The sequence below is a fragment of the Meriones unguiculatus genome, chromosome 7 (assembly GCF_030254825.1).
Source record: "Meriones unguiculatus strain TT.TT164.6M chromosome 7, Bangor_MerUng_6.1, whole genome shotgun sequence".
Taxonomy (NCBI): Eukaryota; Metazoa; Chordata; class Mammalia; order Rodentia; family Muridae; genus Meriones; species Meriones unguiculatus.
In genome coordinates, this window is record NC_083355.1 from 106,906,473 (window position 1) to 106,929,893 (window position 23,421).

At 40.0% G+C, this 23,421-nt stretch overlaps 1 protein-coding gene across 1 annotated transcript in view; it reads left to right on the forward strand.

Annotated features, from left to right (window-relative positions):
• Positions 1 to 23,421, forward strand: part of Catsperb (cation channel sperm associated auxiliary subunit beta) — a 124,386-nt gene that overhangs the window by 71,355 nt on the left and 29,610 nt on the right. The window contains exons 18-19 of the mRNA XM_060388452.1: positions 4,752 to 4,945; positions 19,478 to 19,813. Of these exons, the coding sequence (XP_060244435.1) occupies positions 4,752 to 4,945; positions 19,478 to 19,813 (530 nt within the window). The remainder of the gene's footprint in view (positions 1 to 4,751; positions 4,946 to 19,477; positions 19,814 to 23,421) is intronic.

Here is a 23,421-nt window from a genome sequence, read left to right on the forward strand (position 1 = left end):
GATAAAAAATAATAATAATAATAAAAAAGAATAAAGTGACAAGTGAAGATCTGTCCAAGTGAAGGAAACTCAAGATGAGAACACAGTGGCCAGGAAATATGTGGGCAGTGTTTAATAAGCAGGAGGAAGGCCAGTCTGTGCAAGCAGGTAGAGGTGGCATGACAAAAGGTCAGTGAGGACGTAAAGGCTGTATATACGGAGTAGTACAGGCTGCATGAGGAATGTCAGCAGAAACCATTGCAGAATGTTACGTTGGCGAATGAAACAATTCGTATTGATGAAAATTCAGTCTGACTGTAGTGAAAAGGATGAAAGAAGATAAGAGCAAAGGTGCCAGACCCCTTCCATCTATGAAGAGAGAGAGGCGATGGTGCTGAAGCAGGCACGTCCGAGGGGAGGGAGGACTAGGTGGATTATGGTGGAGTTACGAGTCGTCAAGAATCATGTAGGTGGCTGACAAGATGGCTTGGCCTGTAAAAGAACTAGCTGTACAAGCCTATTGAACTGCATTTGATCCCTGTAGCCCCCAATGGAGGGAGAGAACCCACTCCCCAAAGTCATCTTCTGTGCTTTGCACACAGGTGGCCATAGTCACAACACTGTACACACACTAGGCAGCATAATAAATCCGTTTTTAAAAGAACCCAATAGGCATTTGGTTTGCAGCTCAAGTGAACGTTGTCATTTTCTGAGATGAAGAACATGGGGATTTGGCAGAATAACTTTAATTCCACATTAGAAATGTACAGTTCCAAATGTCCGCTGGGTACTTAAAAGGCCATGTGAAGACAACATGACGTGGACAGTTGGATGTATGAACTCATTGTCCAGCATGTGGCAGTTGTTGACATTTATATGGGTGACTCTACTGCAGGAGATTGTGTAAAGAGAGAAGAGGCATAGGAACAGAGATTGGGCCCCGGAGTGAAGTTTGAACATGAGCAGTCAAGGGTACAAAAACCTAGAAGGATGGAGTCATCTAAACCCAAAACAGAGAGTACCTCCAAAAGCACTCCAGTGCTTGGAGAGAAGCTAAAATAAGGACCGAGAGGCCACTTTGGATTTGAAGGCACTCTGGAGCAGAGTGACCTGGGTGAAAGCGACTTCACTCGTGTGGGACAGAGAGGATAGAGCGAGCCAGAGTCGGAGCAGCTGCTGGATGGAAGCCTCCAGGGCTGCCCTGCTCATTGCTGGCAGTCATCTTTATGCTGGGTCTGTCCACTCAACAGTTAGTCCTCTCTACCTCCAGAACACAGACCCCTAAATGTAAGCCCGTCCTTTGTCAGCCTAGTCCTCTTCTTTCTTCTTTTAAGGTTTATTTCTTTCCTCTCCTAGCACCACACAGTACCTGATCACCTAAAAGCAATTCTTGACACTTTGAAACTCCAACTGGGAGGAGTTGGGGGCCAGGTTTGGTAACTGAGTGGGCTTCTGGCCATGGCCAGTGACTTCAGACACAAAGAGCTTACTTCTTAACATTAATGAACTGCGGGTTTTTAAAACTTAGAGCTCTACAACAAAATCAAGGAGAAAACAGAAAGTTCTCATTTACCCCGCCACCGCTCTTGTTTCCCCCACTGTCCACAGAGCCCCAGAGCTGTACGCTTGCTACAACTGACAGCCTATACAGGCCCAGCTTCACCCAGCGTTCATGATTTGTGGCAGCGTTCGCTTCTTTGAGATAGGAAATTACTATGTGGTCCAAACCTTCAGTTCTGCTGCCTCAGCCGCATAAGCGCTAAAGGAACAGGCATGTGCCACTATGTGTTTTGTTATTTTGGCTTGCCTTCTAGTACTTGGATGGAAGGGTGTCCAGGAAACCCACAACTCCAAGGCCACAAATCTGAGACATGGCACCAAATGTTACTGTTTTCTTGTTAGTTGCTGTGGACCTACCTTCTTGATCTGGTGAGAAGGTGTCCAGAAAACTCACAAATGTGAGGGCTGGGAAGCTATCCTAGATCTGAGGTGGGACAATTTCCCAGTGTTTTCTGAGACACAGGGGCTCAGGAACCATACAGCTCTGAGAGGAGGCCTCCTCAGCAGAGATGTTTCAGCTCCCAGGGGAAGGTTGCCCCAACTCCTGGTGAGGAGCCTAGGAACCTGAGCTCCACTCCATTGTTTCTTCTTTCTTCTCTTCTTCTTCCAACAAGAGCGTTGCAGCAGGCAGTAAATCTCTTAGAAAAGATTTATTAGAGGGACAGATACAGGAGAGGAGTGCTGGATCCAGGAGTGGCTGCCACTGCTCCTGGGAGAAGAAAGCAGGGAACTGGGCAGAGACAGCCCTTATATAGGATTTTTTAGAGGGTGGCGCTTTCTAGGGTAGGGATTTCCATAGTGTGGATTGGTGGGAGTTTAAATCCTGAGCTTGGGGAGCTCAGGTATTGGTGGGTTTCCCTGTTCAGACTTTTCACCTCAAAACTGCATAATGTGAGATTAGTCCTACTGAGGTGCTGGAGATGACAGCCACAGAGGTTTGAGGGTGAGAGGAGGAGCGGGGCTGCTGGAGCTCCCTTAGGCATGCATCTGGCCACTCTTCTGCCTTGAGGGATTATAAACTATATATATAAAAAATCCAAAATTGTGAAGCCAGTAGGCTGAAGCAGGAACGGTTGTCCTCACCATGATGACATGCCACCGTGGCATCCTCATGCCGCTCTCATGGCCGTGACAATAGGCATTGTGAGCCAGGAACAGTGTCTGGTTCCCATAGCAGTCAGCTGAGGCAGAACAGTCTCCATGGACAGCTCCTGCTGAGGTGTTGACAGGAGTTGCCATTTTGTCTCCTTCCTCCACAGCTCTAGGCAGGAAGGAGGGACTGACTGCCCTGAGGTGGGAAGGGGTGGCCTGCTGCTCCAGGGCTAGACGGATCTCTTTGTGTGTGTGTTTGTGTGTGTGTGTGTGTGTGTGTGTGTGTGTGCAGTGGGCCATGAGAGCAGTGGTCACAGTGGGTCAATGTGATTCACCACCACTATGTGGAAAGGGATTACCAGAGCTTGGGGACATTGGGACTGCTTGGGCAGCCTCTGCCCTTGGGGTGGCCTACCGGCCTACAGAAGTATCTTCACTGTGGGGCTGTTGCTGTGGACCACTGATCAGTCAAGGTGATGGCCTTTTCATCAGGGATGGGGTAACCCTTCCCTGGGAGCTGTGAAGTCTCTGTTGAGGAGGCCTCCTCTCAGAGCCATGTGGTTCCTGGGCTTCCGTGTCTCAGGATACCCTGTCCCTAGAGACACTGTCCCACCTCAGAGCTGTGTGGTTCCTGGCTTGTGAAGTGGGTTTCCTGAGCTCCTGAGTCCCAGGACCGTTTCCCACGCCAGCAGGAAGGCCAACATTGGGAATCAAGCCAGGTCCTCCAGAAGAGCAGCTATTGCTTTTAAATGCTGCTCATCTCCCAGCCCCAACCTATTCACCAACTGGAAGACATCTCAGGTGCTCCTAATAAAAAAGTGCTATTAGAATCCACATGCAGATTTTTTGTATAGACATATTTTTTTTTCAACTCACTCAAGAAAATACCTAGTGATCAGAAGGAAGGAAGAGAAGACCTCCCCTATCAGGGGACTTGGGGAGGGGCATGCATGCAGAGGGTGGAGGAAGGGAGGGATTGGGACGGGAGGAGGGAGAGAACCACAGGGGGGATACAAAGTGAATTAAGTGTAATTAATAAAGAATTAAAATTTTAAAAATGAATTTAAAAAAGAAAATACCTAGGAATATTGTATGTGATAAGAATATATTTGAGTTAAAACAAACTACCTAACTTCCCATACTTTTCTCCATTCCCAACAGCAGTAAGTTAAAAATTTTTCATATCCTTCTAGCATTTGGGGTTTTGTTATTTGTGTGTTTTTTTTTTTTAATTTCCAGTTCCCTGATGATGTGTGATGTGTTGCTCTTTTTGTGCTTACTTTCCATCTGCTCATCTCTGTGTGTGTGTGTCCCATTCTCTCTTGTGCTGTGTGTGTGTGCCTAAATCTGTCTCCCCGGTGCTGGTACCATGAACCCTCTCTACCTTACCTTATTCTCTTTGCTCTCCCCCTCTTATCTCTCTCCCCACTCCCTCCTTTTATGGACATATCCATTCTGTACCCTTCCAGATGCCCCTGGCTATTCTTTTATCTATAACAAACCTTCTTCTCCAGCATACCTAGGAGCAGCCATGTCCTCATTTCAAATTTTTTATTCAAATATGAAGTGTCAAATTGCTTTTTAGGAAACTTGTCTTAATTTTCAATCACACCAGTAGTGAGTGTACATCTATTTTCAGTCAAGTGTCATCTCTTGTAGATGGGGTTATGGCTTGCAGGTAGAGCATTTGCCTGACATTCATGAAGTTCTAGGTTTGATCCCCAACACTAAAAAGATTATAGATAGGTAGATAGATAGATAGATAGATAGATAGATGACAGATAGATAGCGCTAGATAGATAGAAATGATAGATATAGATCAAATATATAGAATATAGATAGATGATAGAGATAGGTAGAGAGCATAGATAGATGACAGATAAGTAAAAAGACAATAGATAGGTAATATATAAATAACTTTTGCTCACTTGCAGTGAGCAAAATTATGTTGACAGCTAAAAAGTCTGAACAACTGTTGTCCAGATAGTCATTTGTTAGATGGTTTATTACTATTATCAATCCTACTATTGGTATATTTTATTTCTAAATTATGTTAATATGCCTGCTTATTTAAGCCACTGGGATATCCATTCTTTTTATGTTTGTTGCTTTGTTTTTAGTAAAACTGGAAAAGCTTACATCAGAAAAGTATTTAAACACACCAGTTTTCCTTTGGGATTCGATACTTCAGTTGTTGCAGAAATACTAGAACCTTTTGGGATAGAGGAAATAAGTGACAGCCCTTGCTTATCTAGCGGTCTTACCATTTCAAGTAATGGAAGCCGCTTCTACACTCTTACTCTTACATCACAAAGTAAGTATAAACATATAATCTAACTCTGATAGTTTCAAAAAACTAAACACCTTTTGGGAAGACTTCATGTTCCTTTACAATATAATAGTGTTAATTGGTGTGTATGTGGCTGTGTGCATATGTGTGTATGCATATATGTTTATGTATATGTATGTGTATTATTTATGTTTGTGTGTGTATGTGCATGTGTGTGTATGTGTTTGTATGAGCATGTGTGTGTATGGTGCTGTGCTGAAGACTGAACCTAAAGCTTTCTATATGCTAGGTAATTACTCTAATAATACGGTAGTATCTATACTTTCAAATTCTAGTCCAACAGGCAATCAACCAAAGTTTATACTTAAGTTGCAGAATCACTGGTTTATAATATGATAAAACACAACTACAACTGCATTAATGTATCCTCAACATTAGTGCTTATTATTTATTACAGTAAGAATTATTTTGTCTTAAATGGTACTCAGAAAAAGTAAGAGAAAATGGGATTTTTGTGCCAATGAGAAATATTTTTAAAATGTAGTATTTTAAAGCTTTTTAAAAGAGCCAGTAATGGTGATGCAATACCTCTGCTCCTAACATGTAGGGGGCAGAAGCAGAGGTAGAGGCAGTCAGAGCTTTGTGAGTCTCAGGCCAGTCTGGTGTAGATATCTGGGTCCAAACTGGACAAGGGTGTATGGAGAATTTGTGTCAAATTAAAAACAATATTATGACAATTTTGCTCTACATAATAAAAATAGATTTGAAGTGGGCAGTGGTGCCATACCCTTTACTCACAGCACACGGGAGGCGGAGGCAGGCAGATCCCTGTTAGTCTGAGGCCTGGTCTACAGAGTGAGCTCCAGGACAGCCAGAACTGTTATACTGAGAAACTCTATCCTGAAAACCAAAAACAAGACAGAACAAACAAAAAGGAATTTGAATATCTGTCATAAAGAATATTTCTACTTCTAATCATTATCTGATAGATATACAGCAGAATTTAATCAGCTTTGGGGTAGATAGGTGGTTCAGTGGTTTTGTATATACTGCTTTTGTGGAGGACCCAAGTTCATTCTCAGCACCAACCTCAGGCACTCAATAGAGCCTGGAGCTCCAAACCCAGGGGACTGGACGCCTCTGCTCTCTGAGGGCACCTATATTGACACACATAAACACACACAACTGCAAATTTTTTTTTTGTAATTTAATTAAGGATTTAGGTTTTTCTGAGTAACATTGAGAAGCCATTAGAAGGTTTTGTTAGAAAATTACCTGATCTGACTTCCTTTTGAACAAGAACGCTTCATCTTTTGTGAGTTGGCAGATGATCTAAACAGGCTGCAGGGGAAAGCAGAGAAACCAGCTAAGGCAAGTCATCAGGTGGGAAACTGTGTTAAACTTTAGGTCCCATTATTTATCCACTTGCTAAGCCTGCCCCTGCCAAGCATACCAAGGCTCTGGGTACAATCTCCACAATACAAAAAGACAGGTTGGAAAAAATGAATATAGCGTATATGAATGCCACCAGATAATGTACCCCTGAAACCTGTCACTTGGACTCTGGACAGAGACTCATGCATTCGAGGTGAGCCTCAGCTACATACCAAGAACCTGTTCTGATTTTTCTTTTTTTTATTGAAAACATCATAAAATACATTTTGATCGTGTTCCCTCACCCATCAATTCTTTCCAGATTCTCCCCTTCTCCCCACTACTCTGTTCTCTCAACTTTATTCTCTCTCTTTCTCTCAACAACAAACACACAGTGCTCCCTCCCAAACCAGAAATCAGTAATAGACTAGGAAGACCAATGAGACAAAAACAATGTGCAAGCAAAGCCAAATGCGACAAAAAATCTATAAAAATAGCATTGAATTGGTTTTGTATAAGCCTATCCTCCTGCCTGAGCAGGGTGTGTGTGTATAGAAGAATGACATTTAAAGGCGTTTTATTGCTCTGTGCCTTTAACATAATAATAGTATTTGGCTCTCCCCTGGGCCCATTTCCCATCTAGTCGTAGGTTCTTCCCCACTTACGCAGTGTCAGGCACGGGTTCCATCCCATAGAGCAGGCCTTAAAGCCAAGAAAGTGATTGATTACTTCCATAATGTTTGTGCCACTGATGTACCCATTTATCTTGCAGACACATCACTGTTGTAGATCACAGGCTTCATAGCTGGGTTGCTAACTAATTTCTCCTCTGGTACCATGCATGCAGAGTACCTTCTAGTACCATGAGTACTAATCAGTAGACATGAAGCTTCCTTCTAGTTAGGTACCAACTTGACTTTTCTGTTATCTTCTGTTATCAACTGTTACCTTCGTCAAAGGGCCGCCCATCAGTTTGTGCAGAGCAACAAGTAGCCTTGGAAAGAGCCCGGGAGGCTTGAGCATCCACGAGCTCCTTCAGTCAACAGCTCAACAGGATGTAACTCATTCCTGGCATTGGAGATTTTACTTGGTGACATAAGATATCTTGTTGGAGCATCGTCTTCCTTATTATTTGATGACTCCATTTCAATTCCTTTTCTATATTAGTATCTTTTAGGAACAGTAGTATGTTTCCATATGATTTTTAGGTGACTTTGATATTAGTTATTTCTCTCATATGCCCTCCTTCTACCCTTCTCTTGCATCCCCATCCCTATTTAACTCTCCCATTCCAGTTTCCTCTTTGTTTCTTTATAGCAATGCATTCTACGTATTTGGACCGTCTTCCTCCATCTTTCAGTTAATTTAGCTAATGGTCTGTCAATCTTCTATTTTGTCTAAGAACCAACTCTTTATTTCATGATTTTTATATTTTTTTATTGCTTTTTTTTTCTCTATTTCATTGATTTCAGTCCTGAGGTTGACTATTTCTTGCTGTCTTTTCTCTTTTGGTGTTATTTCTTCTTGTAGAGCTTTCAGGTGTCCCACTAAGTTACTAATATAAGATAGCTGCAGGTGTGTGTGTGTGTGTGTGTGTGTGTGTGTGTGTGTGTGTAGGCAAATAGTACTATGAACTTCCCTCTTACATCACCTTTCATTGAGTCCCACAGGCTTGGGTATGTTGCATTTTCACTTCCATCAAACACTTTTTAATTGTTTCTTTCTATCTGTCTGACCCATTTTTCATTCAGTGTTGAGTTAGTTTCCGTGAGTTTTTATGCTTTCTGTATAAACTCTTGCATCTCTGTCATTGATAAAAGATGGATATCCATCTTTTATCCATGGTAGTCAGGATAGGATGCCTGGTGTTATTTCAGCTTTTTCTTTTGTATCTGTTGAGATTTGCTTTGTGTCCAAGTATGTGGTCAGTTTTGGAAAAAGTTCCATGAGCTGCTAAGAAGAAAGTATTTTCTTTTGTATTTGGATGAAATAGCCTGTAGAAGTCTGTTAGGTTCAGCACACACACACACACACACACACACACGAATCTGTTTTAAAGTGTGTGTGTGTGTGTGTGTGTGTGTGTGTGGACTACTAATGTAGTCTTTTTTTTAATTTTTTCTTTATTAATTACATTTCATTCACTTTGTACCCCCCTGTGGTTCCCTCCCTCCTCCCGTCCCAATCCCTCCCTTCCTCCACCCTCTGCATGCATGCCCCTCCCCAAGTCCCCTGATAGGGGAGGACCTCTTTTCCTTCCTTCTGATCCTAGTCAATTAGGTCTCATCAGGAGTGGCTGCATTGTCTTCTTCTGTGGCCTGGTAAGGCTGCTTCCCCCTCAGGGGGAGGTAATTAAAGAGCAGGCCAATCAGTTCATGTCAGACACAGTCCTTGTTCCTATTATAATGGAATCCACTTGGATACTGAACTGCCATGGGCTACATCTGTGCAGGGGTCTTAGGTTATCTCCATGCATAGTCCTTGGTTGGAATAGCAGTCTCAGGAAAGACCCCTGTGCTCAGATTTTCTGGTTCTGTTGCTCTCCTTGTGGAGCTCCTGTCCTCTCCAGATCTTACTGTTAACATAGTCTTTTCTAAGTCCACCTATTTACTTGCAAATTTCGTGATTTCACTTTTCTTACAGTTGAATGCTGTTCCAGCGTGGGTGCACGCCACACATCCATTATCCACGCGCGTTAGAGAGGTTCCCATTTAGGTTGTTTGCATTTCCTAGCCCTGGGAACAGAACAGCCAGGAGTGAACACTGCTGCCCAAATCTCTAGAAGAAGATGTTGCAATTTTGGGGTATATACCAAGAAGAAGACTAGATGAGCGGTGTGATAGATTTGTTTTTAGTTTGGGGGATACGTTTTACTGATTTCCAGAGTGGCTACTCCAATTTGCATCCCCACCAACAGTGTATTTGCTGTCTGCTGTTTCGCTATCCACTTTGATCAGGATAAGATGAAATTTCAACTTTGTTTTATTTGAATTGTATTTCTCTATTGCTAAAATTGATGAAAATTTTTGAGGGATTTTTTTTTTTTTAAATCACTTTAATTTGTTCTGTTGAGAACTCTGCTTAGATCCCCAGCCCATATTTCATTTGGTCATTTCTATAGCTGTTTGGTTATTGAATTTTTTTGTATATTCTTGATACTAATCCTCTCTCATATGTGTAGCTGACTAAGAATCACACTGTTGTTGTTTCCTTCACTTGGCTTTTCCTTAGTTGTATAGATTTTTACCCAGTCCCACCTGTCACTTGTTGGCCTTAATAATTAAGCCAATGGAGTCCTATTCAGAAAATCTTTTCCTCCACCTTGTCTTGTAAGGTACTGACTATGTTTTCTTTTCTTTTGTTTCTGGGAGCTTTAGTGTTTCAGGTTCCAAATTTAGGTTTGGATCTACTTGGATCTGATTTCTTTGTAAGATGGTAATGCAGGTCTAATTTCACTCCTCTGCATGTGGACATCTAGTTTTCCCTGAACCATTTATTGAAGATGCTTTCTTTTATCCAGTGTGTGTGTGTGTTTTTCCCTTTGGCAACTATCAGATGGCTGTAGATACATATACTCATGTTTGGGTCTTCCATATTTTTCCATATTGGTCTTTCTTGTGCCAATACCACGTTGTTTTCACACCTACACACACACACACACACACAGAGGGAGAGAGAGAGAGAGAGAGAGAGACAGACAGACAGACAGACAGACAGAAAGGAAGAAAGACAGACGTGTGTGTATGTGTGTGCATGCATGTGTCTGTGTACAATAGTACTTTAAATTATCTTGGAGTCTGGAATAGCAATACCCCAGTACTCTGGTACTCTCTTTGTTCAGAATAACTGTGCAGGCTTTTTTTCTGGTTCTCTATACATTATTTTTTAATTCTCTGAAAAATGTTGCGGGTATTTTTGTCGATATTTCTTTGACTATATAAATTGCTTTTTGTAGGAATTTCACAATATTGCTGGACCAATCCATTAATATGGAATTTCTTTCTTCTTTGAATGTCTTTCTAGATCTCTTTCTTCAGAAATTTGAAGTTTTCATTATCTTTCACCTCCTTGGTTAGTTTTATTCCAAGATACTTTTTTTTTATGCTATTGAAAGCGGGAGTGTTCGCTCCCATGATCTTTCCCAGTAGTTTTTTTGTAGATATATGGAATGGTTACTGATTTTTTTTTGTAAGTTGATTCTGCACCCTTCTGCTTTGCTGAAGTTGTTTATCTTCTAGAAATTATCTTCTAGAAATTTTAGAATTTCTTGTGTATAATATAATCTCATCATATTTGACTTCTTCCTTTCCTGTTTGTATCCCTTTAATTTCCTTCTCTTGGCTTATTGCTCTGCCTCCTGTTCCTAGCACTATATTGAAAAGGAGTAGAGGTAGCAGGCAATCTGATTTTGGTGAGAATGCTTCAGGTTTTGGACATTAAGTATAACATTGACTGTGGATTTGTCATATATAGCCTTTATTATTTTGGGGTACATTCCTCTAAGTCCTGCTCTCTCTAGAACTTTTTTTTTTATCATGGATGTATATTAGAATTTATCAAGGCCTTTCCAGTGTCTATTGAAATGATCATGTGGTTTTTGTCGATAACTCTATTTGTATAATTTATTATACTTATTGATTTACATATGTTGAACCAATCCTGTATTTTTTGGATAAAGCCAGCTTGATTGGGATGGATGATATTCTTGTTATATGCTTCTAGTTGGTTTGCTAGTTTTTATTGAGGACTTCTGCATCTGTGTTCATCAGGGATATCATTCTGTAGTTCTCTTTGTCATGTCTTTACCTTGTTTGAATATGAGAGTAAGACTGGTTTCAGAGGACAAGTTTGGAAGTGTGACCCCTATTTTTATTTTTCTGAAGAGTTTAAGAAGAAATAGTTGTAGTTCTTTGAAAGTCTGGTGACTCCATCTGTGTCCAGACTTTCCATAGTCAGGAGGCTTGTTTATTTGTTTTGTTTACTGCTTCAGCCTCCTTTGTTGTGAGTCTGTTTGAATTGTTGATCTCGTCTTGGTTTAACTTTGGTAGTTTCCATTAATTCAGATTTGTTTATTTCCTTTTGATTTTTAATGTAATGGGGTACAGTTTTCTTAAGTAATTCCTTGTATTCTGTACTTCATTCATGGATGTTGTAATGTTTCCTTGTTCATTAACGAGTTTATTAATTAAGGTGTCTATTATGTGGACCATCCTCTTCTTTCTTTTGGTTAGTTGGACCAAAGATCAGTTGATTTTATAGTTTCCATGTTCATAGCAACTTTATGCATAGTAGTTAGAAACTATAAAAAAACCTAGATGTCCTCAGCCGAAGAGAGAATGAAATCACAGGTTGGGGACATCTGTGGGACTTGCCAGAGACCTTGGATAGGGCTGGCCCCGGAAGTCTATGAGAGACACCCTTGCTGAGACTGCTGGCAGCAGAGGATATAGAGCCTCAAGCGCCCACCTCCTGTAAACAGGAATTAAAAAAAAAAAAAGAGCTCTTAGGTTCATGGTACCTTTGTAGTGTTTTCTTTGTTTCGATTTAATTAACTTCTGAGTTGATATTATTATTATTATTTCTTGCCATCCTCTGCGTTTATGTCAGTCCCCCCATCCAAAATTCTTGAGTTGTAGCATTAAGTCATCACTTTGTAATCTTTCTCATTTTTAAAATTTATTTTTTCAACTTCATTTTCCAGTTTCCCTGTGGCTCTCCCATCTCACCCCTCCCTCTGACACACTCCTGTTTCTCTTCAGAAAAGAGCAGGTATCTCAGACTTATCTACTGTGATATGGCATAGTAACAATAAGACTAGGCACAAACACTCATAGATATAACATTTATTCTTTTCTCTTTTTAATTTGTATTATTAGTTACATTTTATTAACTCTGTATCCCAGCTGTATCCTGCTCCCTCATTCTCTCCCAATCCCATCCTCCCTCCCTTATCTCCTCCCTGCCCCTTTCCAAGTCCACTGATTGGGGAGAACCTCCTCCCCTTTCATCTGACCCTGTTTTATCAGGTATCTTCAGGACTGGCTGCAAAGTCCTCCTCTGTGGCCTAGCAGGACCGCTCCTCCCTTAGGGGGTGGGGAAGTCAAAGAGCCTGCCATTGAGTTCCTGTCAGAAATAGTCCTTGTTCCCCTTACTAGGGAAAAACCAATTGGTTACTGAGCTACCACAGGCTACATCCAAGCAGAGGTTCTAGGTTATATCCATACATGGTCCTTGGTGGAGTATCAGTCTCAGAAAAGACCCCTGTGCCCAGATACATTTGGTCCTTGTGGAGCTCCTATCCTCTCCATGTCACACTAACTCCCCCTTCTTTCATATGATTCCCTGCACTTTGCCAAAGGTTTGGTTATGAGTCTTAGTATCTGCTTTGATAGACTGCTAGATAGAGTCTTTCAGAGGCCCTCTGCAGTAGGCTCCTCTCCTGTTACTTGTTTTCTCCTACGTTCAATGCACTTCCCATTTGTCTTTTTAAGTGTCTTTCTTGTTTATCTTCTTTAGGTGTATAGATTTCATTGTGTTTATCATATCTTATAGGTCTATATAAGTGAGTATATACCATGTGTGTCTTTCTCCTTTTGGGATACCTCACTCAGAATGACCTTTTCTAGATCCTACCATTTGACTGCAAATTTCATGATTTCCTCATTTTTGATTGCTGAGTAGTATTCCATTGTGTAAAAATACCACAATTTCTGTATCCATTCCTCCGTTGATGGACATCTGGGTTGTTTCCAGGTTCTGGCTATTACAAATAAACATGTTCTGCTACAAACATGATTAAGCAAATGTCCTTGTTGTGTACTTGAGCAAATTTTGGGTATATGCCTAGGAGTGGTATAGCTAGGTCTTGAGGAAGCACTATTCCTAATTGTCTAAGAAAGCACCAGATTGACTTCCAAAGTGGTTGTACCAGTTTATATTCCCACCAGCAATGTAGGAGGGTTCCCCTTTCTCCACAACCTCTCCAGCATGTGTTGTCACTTGAGTTATTCATCTTAGTCATTCTGATAGGTGTGAGGTGAAATCTCAGGGTTGTTTTGATTTGCATCTCCCTGATGGCTAAGGATGTTGAGCATCTCTTTAAGTGTTTCTCTGCCATTCAATATTCCTCTACAGAGAATTCTCTGTTTAGCTCTGTACCCCATTTTTTAACTGGATTACTTGATTTATTGATTTTTAACTTCTTGAGTTCTTTATATATTCTGGATATCAGCCCTCTATCAGATATAGGGTTGGTGAAGATCCTTTCCCAGTCTGTAGGCTGTCATTTTGTTCTGATGACAGTGTCTTTTGCTTTACAGAAGCTTTTCAGTTTCATGAGGTCCATTTATTGATTGTTGCTCTTAGAGCCTGTGCTGTTGGTGTTCTGTTCAGGAAGTTGTCTCCTGTGCCAGTGAGTTCTAGGCTGTTCCCCACTTTTTCTTCTAACCAATTTAGAGTATCTGGTTTTATGTTGAGGTCTTTGATCCACTTGGACTTTAGTTTTGTGCAGGGTGATAAATATCAATCTATTTTCATTTTTCTACATGTAGACATCCAGTTAGATGAGCACCATTTGTTGAAGATGCTGTCTTTTTTCCATTGAATGGTTTTGGCTGCTTTGTCAAAAATCAAGTATTCATAGATGTGTGGATTTGTTTCTGGGTCTTCTATTCAGTTCCATCGATCCTCCTTTCTGCAGTTTTTATTACTATTACTCTGTAGTACAGCTTGAGATTGGGGATGGAGATACCTCCAGATGATCTGTTGTTGTACAGGATCATTTTGGAGATTCTGGGTTATTTTTCTTTCTCCATATGAAGCTGAGAATCTTTCTTTCAAGGTCTGAAAAGAATTGAGTTGGGATTTTGATGGGAATTGCATTGAATCTGTAGATTGCTTTTGGCAGGATGGCCATTTTCACAATGTTAATCCTTCCAATCCATGAGCACGGGAAATCTTTCCATTTTCTGATATCTTCTTTAATTTCTTTCTTCAGAGACTTAAAGTTTGTTTGTTGTTTTTTTTTCAAACAAGTCTTTCACTTGCTTGGTTAGAGTCACTCCAAGGTACTTTATGTTATTAGTGGCTATTGTGAAGGGTGTTGTTTCCCTGATTTCTTTCTCGGCCCTTTTGTCTTTGGTATACATGAGGGCTTCTGATTTTTTTAATTGATTTTGTATCCTGCCACTTTGCTGAAGATGTCTATCAGCTGAAGGAGTTCTCTGGTTGAATTTTTGGGGTCACTCATGTATACTATCGTATCATCTGCAAATAGTGACACTTTGACCTCTTCCTTTCTGATTTGTATCCCCTTGATCTCTTTTAGTTGTCTTAATTGCTTTAGCTAGGACTTCAATTACTATGTTGAAGAGATATGGAGAATGGGCAGCCTTTCCTTGTCCCTGATTTCAGTGGAAACATTTATTTTTTAATCTATGCACTTAGGGCTACAGACTTCCCCGTTAGAATGGCTTTTAATGTATCCCAGAGTTTGGTGGGGTTTTTATTAATTCATTGTTGAAGTTTATGTTTGTGAATGTTTTGCCTGCACATATGCCTGGACACTACATGCATGCTTGAAACCTGTAAGACCAGAATAAGTCATTGAATCCCCTGGTAGTGGAGTCACAAACAGTTGTGAATTGCCATGTATATTCTAAGAATCAAACCCAGCTTCTCTGGAAGAACATCCACTGCTCTTTTGATGAACCATCTCTGCAGCCCAAGTTGCAGAGAATTTTGTATTCATTTTTATTTAGTTCCAGAAGTATTTTCATTTTTTCTGATTTTTTCTTTAAACCATTCTGCTGTTTAATCTCCATGAATTTATACATTTACTGGAGCCTTATTTCCTGCTGATTTACAGCTTTATTGTAAATGGTTTGATAGGATACATGGAATTCTCATAATTTTTTTTTTGTATTTGTTAAGGTTAGTTTTGTGTCAGAGTATGTGATCTACTTCAAAGAAGCTTCCGTGTGTTGCTAGGAAGTATGTAAATTCATTGTCATTTTGGTGGAATATTCTATAAATATTTGTTATGTACATTTTATTTAAGGTTTCATTTAATTCCGAGGATTCTCTTTTTTGATTAGAAGACCTTCCTTATTAGAGAAAGTTGTGCATTGAAATAGCATACAATTATTAATTTTGTGTTCATCTGTGTCTCTGATTCCATTTGAATGCTCTTAATGAAACTGAGTTTACCAGAGTTTGGTGTTTACATGTTTAGTATTGCAGTATTTTCATGATCAATTGATCTTGGTTAGAATATTTGTCTCTTCTGATTTGCTTTAGGTTGAAGTCTAATTTTGTCAATTAGGATGGCAACTTCTCTTGCTTACTTATCCCATTTGCTCAACCTTTCACTTTAAAGTGGTACCTATATTTAAAGCAAAGAAGAGTTCTTGTAGATAACAGATACTTGGATTTTATTGACTGCAGAATTGTGGCCAAAGAGGTGTAGATTTTGGTTTTTGATGGTTTCTAAGTGGTTTATATTGCATTAAGTTTTATCTCCATTTGTATGCTTACAAATGGGGTGGTTTGAAGTATTGCTTCCAGCATTTTGTTTAGTATTTTGTTGTTGGATATGAATATTTTTTGGCTATTTATATCATGGAAAACTTTTCTTTCTCCTTCAACTATGGAAGATAGTTTTATTGGGTAAAAAGGTCAAGGTTGGCATTCAAGGTCTTTGAGAATTTGGAGTGTATTACTGCAGAATCTTGTGGGGTTTATGCTTTCCTTTGAGAAATGAACAGTTATTATTCTGGTTGGCTTTCCTTTACATGTGACTTTCTTTCTTTCTTTCTTTCTTTCTTTCTTTCTTTCTTTCTTTCTTTCTTTCTTTCTTTCTTCTCTCTTGCAGCTTTCATTATTTTCTTTGTTCTGTGCATTTAGTATTTTAACCGTGATATGCTATCAGGTATTTCATTTCTGATCCGGTATAGCTGGAGTTCTGTGTACTTCATATATCTCTGTGGGTGTAGGGAAGATTCTTTTTTCCATGATACTGTTAAAGTTCTGGTTTGTTCCATTGACCTGGCATTCTTCCTTCTCATTTGTGTCTATAATTTTCTAAAATTTGGTATTTTGATCAAATGTGTCCCGAATTTCCTGCAAGTTTCTCTCCTGTGCTTCAATTTTTTTTTTTTTTTGTATTCTTTCGTCTTTCACCTAGATCTATTTCATCTTTGTGTCCCGACATTCTATCTTTTGCTTGATTCATTCTGCTTCTAAGGCTTTTCTCTGAGTTTTCTGGTTGGATATTCAGTTTTTCAATTCCGTGTTCATTTTAATGCGTGTTCTCTTCGATGTTTCTGTCTCATTCTTGAATTTTCTTTTCAAATACTGAATTATCTTAATCATTTTGTCAAGCTGTGCATTTGTATTTTCTTGGATCACTCAAGCATTTATTGTTATTTTCTTGGAGTTCAATGAAGTGTTTGTTCCTGTTTTCTTTAAATTCCTTGAATTGTTTGGTAAAGTTTATGACTGTTCTTACAAATTCTGTGTCCTGACATTTATCTATGTGGTTCTCCGTAAGAAAAACTTCTATGGGCCTACTGGATTTGTTAGATGTGTTGTCTTGGCCCTTCAAGATGTTTTGATTTGCAATTTGACTAAGCATGTGGATTTTTTTTCCTTTGGTTGTGTGTCTGACATGATAATCTCACCTTCTTTAGATTAGGCCAGTTGAGGAGATGTGTGACCTGATTTAAGCTAGGTAAAGCTGATAGAAGAGATATATAATTGGACAAGGAAAGATGGCTCTCAAAGTATGGGTCTGGGAGCAGGCCTATGGTGCAGAGATGGTAGCCAGCAAAGAAAAGACAGGGAGAGAAAATGAAGTGTCTTACTAATCTAAGATGGCTGTCAAAGAAAAAGATTCCAAGGCCACAGAACTAGAGCTAAGCCTGTGGGTGTGAAGATGGCTACAGGCTTGGGGGGAAGTATTGGAAGGAGGAGCAGGGACAGAGAGGAAAGAAGCGGCCTCCCCAGCAAAAGTGTTTCAGGAACAAAGAGGATTCATGGGCCAATGTCTGGAACTAGGCCTGTGGTTTCACAGACGGCTGCAAATTGGGAAAAGGTAAGGCAAGAGGATGAAGCAACTAGAATAAGGAAGATTTAGATGCCACAAAACCGGATGTAAGCTTGTAGGTTAGCACATGACAGCAAATTGTGGGAAGTGATGCCAAAGGGAAGAAGCAAGTAAGCAAGGAAACACCCAGGAAAGGTGGCTCACGAAGAAAGAAGGTTTACATGCCACAGGACTGGACCTAGGCTGTGGGTTTGAAGAGGATGGACTTCCTTATGAGTCTCAAGAATCCTTCATCTATTTGATGGTGCTGGAGAGATGGCTCAGCAGCAAAGAGCACTTACTGTTCAAGCATGAGGACCAAAGTTCAGATCCCGGCCCCCATGTCAGTTGTCTCACAACTGCCTGTAGCTCAAGATCCAACGTGACTAACGCCTCTTCTATCTCATGTGGACACCTATATGCACATGTATGTCCATACACACAGAGCAGCAGAGCAGCAGAGACACATAGATGCCCAAGCTAATAACCTTTTAAAGAATTCTTTGCATGTCTGAGATATCAGTCTATTATCAGGTAGGTATGTTGCAAATATTTGTCTCAGTCTGTGGCTTGACTGTTTATTCAGTTATTAATGTAATGAAACAGAAACTTAATTCCAATGAAATTAAGTATCTTGTTTATAGACCCCGTTGTTAGCTGTACATCTTAACCTTATTATCAAAATAAAGCTGTCTAGAGTTATCTTCAAGAAGTTCTAACTGTGGCCTTTTATATCTAGAGTCATAATCCATTTTGACTAAATTTTATGAACTTTGAGTTCTTTGTCTAAGTCATTTCTTTGCTTATGCATGCTCCAGTCTTCCAGAATCATGTGGAAAATACTATACTTTCTCTCTTCAACTTCCTTTGCTTCTTTCTGAGAGATTACTCATAGTATTTTTGTGAGTTTATTTCCACATTTTCTGTTCAATTTCCTTAAGGTTTGGTTTTTTCCCTAAAATCATTCAATTTTAACGACTGCAGCTATATAGAAAGTTCTGTAAATGGTAGTATCAATTCTATAAATTTATTTTCAACAGTATATTAATCTTTCTCATCTTTTGCCTATCCATGCAACTTTTGCAGCTAAAATTGGGATATTGATAAAATTAACCTTTAGGATTTTAAACTGAATTGTAACAAAGATCAAACTCTCAAATTTTCTCCCTCTCTACTCCTGGGTCTCATATTTTTCTTACCACATACCGAAGGTAAGTCTCAGGATTATATTCTCATCTCCTCCTCCTCCCTCTCTTCCTCCTCCTCCATCTTTTTCTTTGATGGTACATGCTTGATGCTATGATTTTAATTTGAAACACAGGACTAGAAAGGTAGCTTAGTATTTAAAAGCCTTTGTTGAGTAACTGAGGACTCAGGTTTGATTCCCAGTGCTAACATAGGGGCTCGTGGTTATCTGTAACTCCAGTTCCTGTGGATCTGACATCCTCTTCTGTCTCTGCCAGCACCATCAAGTGCACTTATATCCATGCAACCAAAACAATAACACACATAAAAATAGAATTCTTTTTTTTAAAATTTGAAGCGTGAGTATTTCATTAATGATAAAGAACAAAGAAAAAAAGCAAAAGAAAGGAAGAGAAAGACAGGTAAAGAAAGAGGGGGAAAGGAGGAGAAGAAAGATTCTTCTGTGTTTTTTTTGCTGAATTTTTTTAGATTTATGTCTTGTAGCTGATGTGTATGCATGTTTCGCTTGCACATACGTATGCGTAGTATGCGTGCAGTATCTGCACAAGTCAGAGGAGGCTGTCGAGGGCCCTGGATCTGGAGCTCCAAATGGTTGTGAACCACCAGGTAGGTTTTTGGGAACAGACCAGGGTCCTCTGAAAGAGCAGCAAATGCTCTTAACCACTGAGCCATCTCTCCAGCCATTCTGCTGAGAATTTCATAGGACAACTGGAAACATTAAAGTATGGTTTTGTGTGACATTCTTAACGAGCTTTCTTTAAATGCTGTATGAAGACTGGAAAATGTGTTCTGAGGTTATGATCATAGTTTTAAAAACTGAGATGAAACATTGCCACACTTGTTTAGTGAATATTAAATGTTTTCTTTATACCAAATCTCTGTTTTATCTCCAGACCCCAGACAAGCATTTAAATCTACAGATGTTGAAAAGACTGTGGTGAAACCTGGCCACAGCAGCTTCCTGATCACAGAAATTATAGATAGCTGGAATGCTTTATCCATAGCTACTATGCCTCATACTGTAAAATCAACCTTGAGATTTGCCCCAAACACTTGGTTCTTATACAACTTTGGATTAAAAGGAGGACGGAATTGGAACATACATTTAAGACCATGTAATTACTGGTTTCAAGCATATGATAAAAATTTTCTATCCCTCAGTCTTGTGGAGTATATTGACGTTGGAAACAAAGCAGATTTTGAATTTACTGTTATTCCTCATGTAACAAGTAAGTTTGTTTTTACTGAAAAAGAAAAAAGGAGTTATTGATTTTCTTAAGTATAAAAACATACTCTTCAATATTCATTTTGGCTTCTATGATTGCTAGAATTCTGTTGATAACAGAGGTATGTTCTAGTTATGGCTAATGACTATATTCTAAGCTGTATACTAAATGATTTATAAACATTTTAATATTTATGATCACCCTAAATGTCGCATTGATAATCATTTTTAAAATGAGGAAATGAAGAGAAATCAGAAGACAAAGCTTAAATCATATTTTAGCCTAGATTTTTGTTGTCCTTCTAAATGAAAACCTTTTAATTTATTTGGTTTGGCAATATGTATCTTAGGTATTTAAAATATGTGTTTATTTTTGTGTCTATGAGTGTTCTGTCTCCATGTATCTGCACCGTGTGTATAACAGTGCAGGCCGGAAGAGGGTTTGAGAGCCCTGGAAATCAGTGGCACATGTCATCAGTCAGCACGTGAGTGCTGGGAATCAAACCAAGTTCCTTCACAGGAACGTGGAGTGCCAGAGCCTTGAACCACTGAGCTATCTCTTCTGCCCCCATTTCAGCTCTTAATTCAAGCCAAAATGGATTTTACATAAAATAATATGTTATATCATATATTTCTGCACATTTATTGTAAAAATGTGAAGCCAGACGGTCATGATGGCTCAGCAAGTTAGGGCACTTTCCACCAAGACTGACACCTGTAAACCACAGTCGGCATAGTGGAGGGAACTGAAAATCAAGTTCACAGGTAGTCCTTGGACCTTCCCAAGAACAACATCTCACGCACACACTCACATTTACACCCCCACACAACCCCACACACATACACATTATATACACAAACAATAATGAAATAGTGAATAATCAGAGCATCAGAAATTTCAAGTATTTTAAGTATGTAAAACCGGAAATCCCAGGGATAAAGTTTCTCAGAGTAACGGAATTGGTTGAACCATTTAGATACTAGCTAGCAAAGGACCAGGTCCTGGGAAAACGACCATCAGTGTGGCAAGACAGCAACAGGAAAAAGGAAAGCATAATTTCTGTGCATTGGAGAACATAGGTTCTAGAGGAGAGCAGTGAGAGAACTCACAGCTTGGAGGGCAGTTTGAGGAACACGGAGCATCAACAAGAAGCATTTGTTGCTTGAGGTTGCCACACTCCTCTGCTGGTGAAGCCAATAGTATGGAAATTGTATACATAAGCAGCACAGAGTGACAGCTGCTGCTGACCATTATGATTTAGCTACGGTTTCAATCTATACGCACGTGTCATCATAGTGGAAGAATAACCAATGTTCAGGAGACAAGGGTTGGTAGGTAGGAAGCAGTTTTACTATGTATCCTGAAGAAGGAAGGGCACATTAAGCCAAGCCAAGCTCAGACCTTGGTTGAGCCATCAGGATGGTTCCTGATGGCAGCTTGACAAATGAGAACCACCTGGGGAAAAGGCCTCTGCGCATGCTTGTGAGGGGGTTGGGCATGCATTCATGCTCTGTTGTCTGTGTCTTGGCCATGGATGAAATGCCCAACTGCTTCAACTAGATTTCCCCACCAGGAGAGACTGTGTCTCGAACTGTGAGCTAAAACGAACACTCCCTTCTACATGTCAGGGTGTTTGCCATGACAACAATGAAAGAACTAAGGCAGGACCAAGAGTTTGTGGGCAGAGGAGTCAGTGAGGTGCAGGCTGGACAGGGCTTGGTAAGGAAGCCTCTGTCTCTTCTCTAGAACAGTGTAATGGGTTTTGGCCACCTACTAGTCTACGAAGGAAGGGCTAAAAATGTCTACCATGAAAGAGGTGAGGACTGGAGAAAAGCAGAGGAGAGGGCTGCAGTCAATGTGGCGAATTGGGAAGAGAAACCAGATAGGGAGGCCTAAGTCCATCTTTAGAGTACTGACATGCTTTAGGTTTCAGAAGAGGATGAGTTGGAGCAGGACAAGTAATCAAGCAGTTCCAGTCAAGGTTTGGTCTAGTTGCTCATTCTCAGTTCTGGCCCTATATGTTGGTTTGAAGTTCTCACTGTTCCCAAAGCTGGAAGAGACAAACCAGGTTCTGTGAGATGATTGTGCCTGCTTGTGTGCACAGCCATTATTATTCCCAGTAACTTGAGGTTTAGGGCAATGATTGGGAATGCGGTTCTGAACAGAACATGGCAAGGCTGGGAGAAAAATTCCTCGGTTACTCTCACTTTGTACCTTCAGCTTTGAAAGGGCCTGAGGTAGGTTAGAAACTGTGGGGTTCCAGGCCTCCTGCTTCCTAACAGTGAGCCCTGGAGACTCAGTTAGTGTCTCTTGAAAAGTCATGTGCCACCACAGACAAAGTGGCAGGTGCCTCACTGGGTGTAATCATTCATTTCATAGCCCCAAGTGCAAGGCCCTTGTCCTCTTCCCCACTGGTTGGATATCATTGAAGGTACAGTTGTTCCCATCTGACACCTCACCTTCACCATAGCTCACGTCCCACTCTTCTCTCGTCATTCCAGGAGCCCCACACCCTGTTTTGCAGGCCTTCAGTCTTGCAGACCACCCAACTCTTGTGAAAGTTGCCCTGTGATAGAACTGTGCCAGCATCAGCTTTGCTCATGTCCCACACCTGGCCTCTCTTCATGCACGTGCTTAGTCACATAGCAGGCTGTCTGGATTGTTTTTATTTTATTAACTTTCATTTTGTTTGTCTCTGGGGGCTACACAGTTGCACACATGGTCCTTTGTGCATGTGTAGGGATCAGATGACAACTTTCTGGAGTAAGATCTCTCTTCTCTACACCCTGAGTCTCCAGAATAGAGCGCAGGCCATCTGTATTGTAAAAAGCAAGTGCCTTTACTCTAGCCCTGTATTGTTTCACTAGAGATAAACCTTAGCTTTGAAAGAGGGTTGCTAAAAGGCAGAAGAGCATATCTCAGCCTTTATTTGGGAGGCACAACATCTAATGTTTTTTTGAAACCCTAAAAGAGGTGTTTTGTTTTGTTTTGTTTTTTTCCATATGACGTTTAGCATTTCTCTTTCAAGGTCTCTAAAGAATTTTGTTGGAATTTCTATGGGAATTGCATTGAATCTGTAGATACTTTTGGTAAGGTGAGCATTTTTACTATGTTAATCCTACTGACCCATGAGCATGGGAGATCTTTCTATTTTATGATATCTTCTTCAATTGTTTTTTCAAAGACTTGAAATTCTTGTTATGAAAGTTTCTCACCTGCTTCTTAGACTTACACAAAGGTACTACATATTATTTGTGGCTATCGTGAAAGCTGTTGTTTTCCTAATTTCTTTCTCAGCCCATTTATTGCTTGTATAAAGGAGGGCTACCTTTTCTTTTTTAGCTAATTTTGTATTTAGCAACTTTGCTGAAGGTGTTTATCCACTGTAGGAGTTCTTTCGAAGAATTTTGCAGTTCATGTATTTATATTATCATATCATATGTGAATACTGACACTCTGACTTCTTCCTTTCAAGTTTGTATCCCCTTGATCTCCTTTAGTTCTCTTATTGCTCTAGCTAGAACTTCAAGTACTTTATTGAACAGGTGCAGAGATCATGGGCAGCCTTGTCTTAGCCATGAATTTAATAATATTGATTTATTTTTCTCTCC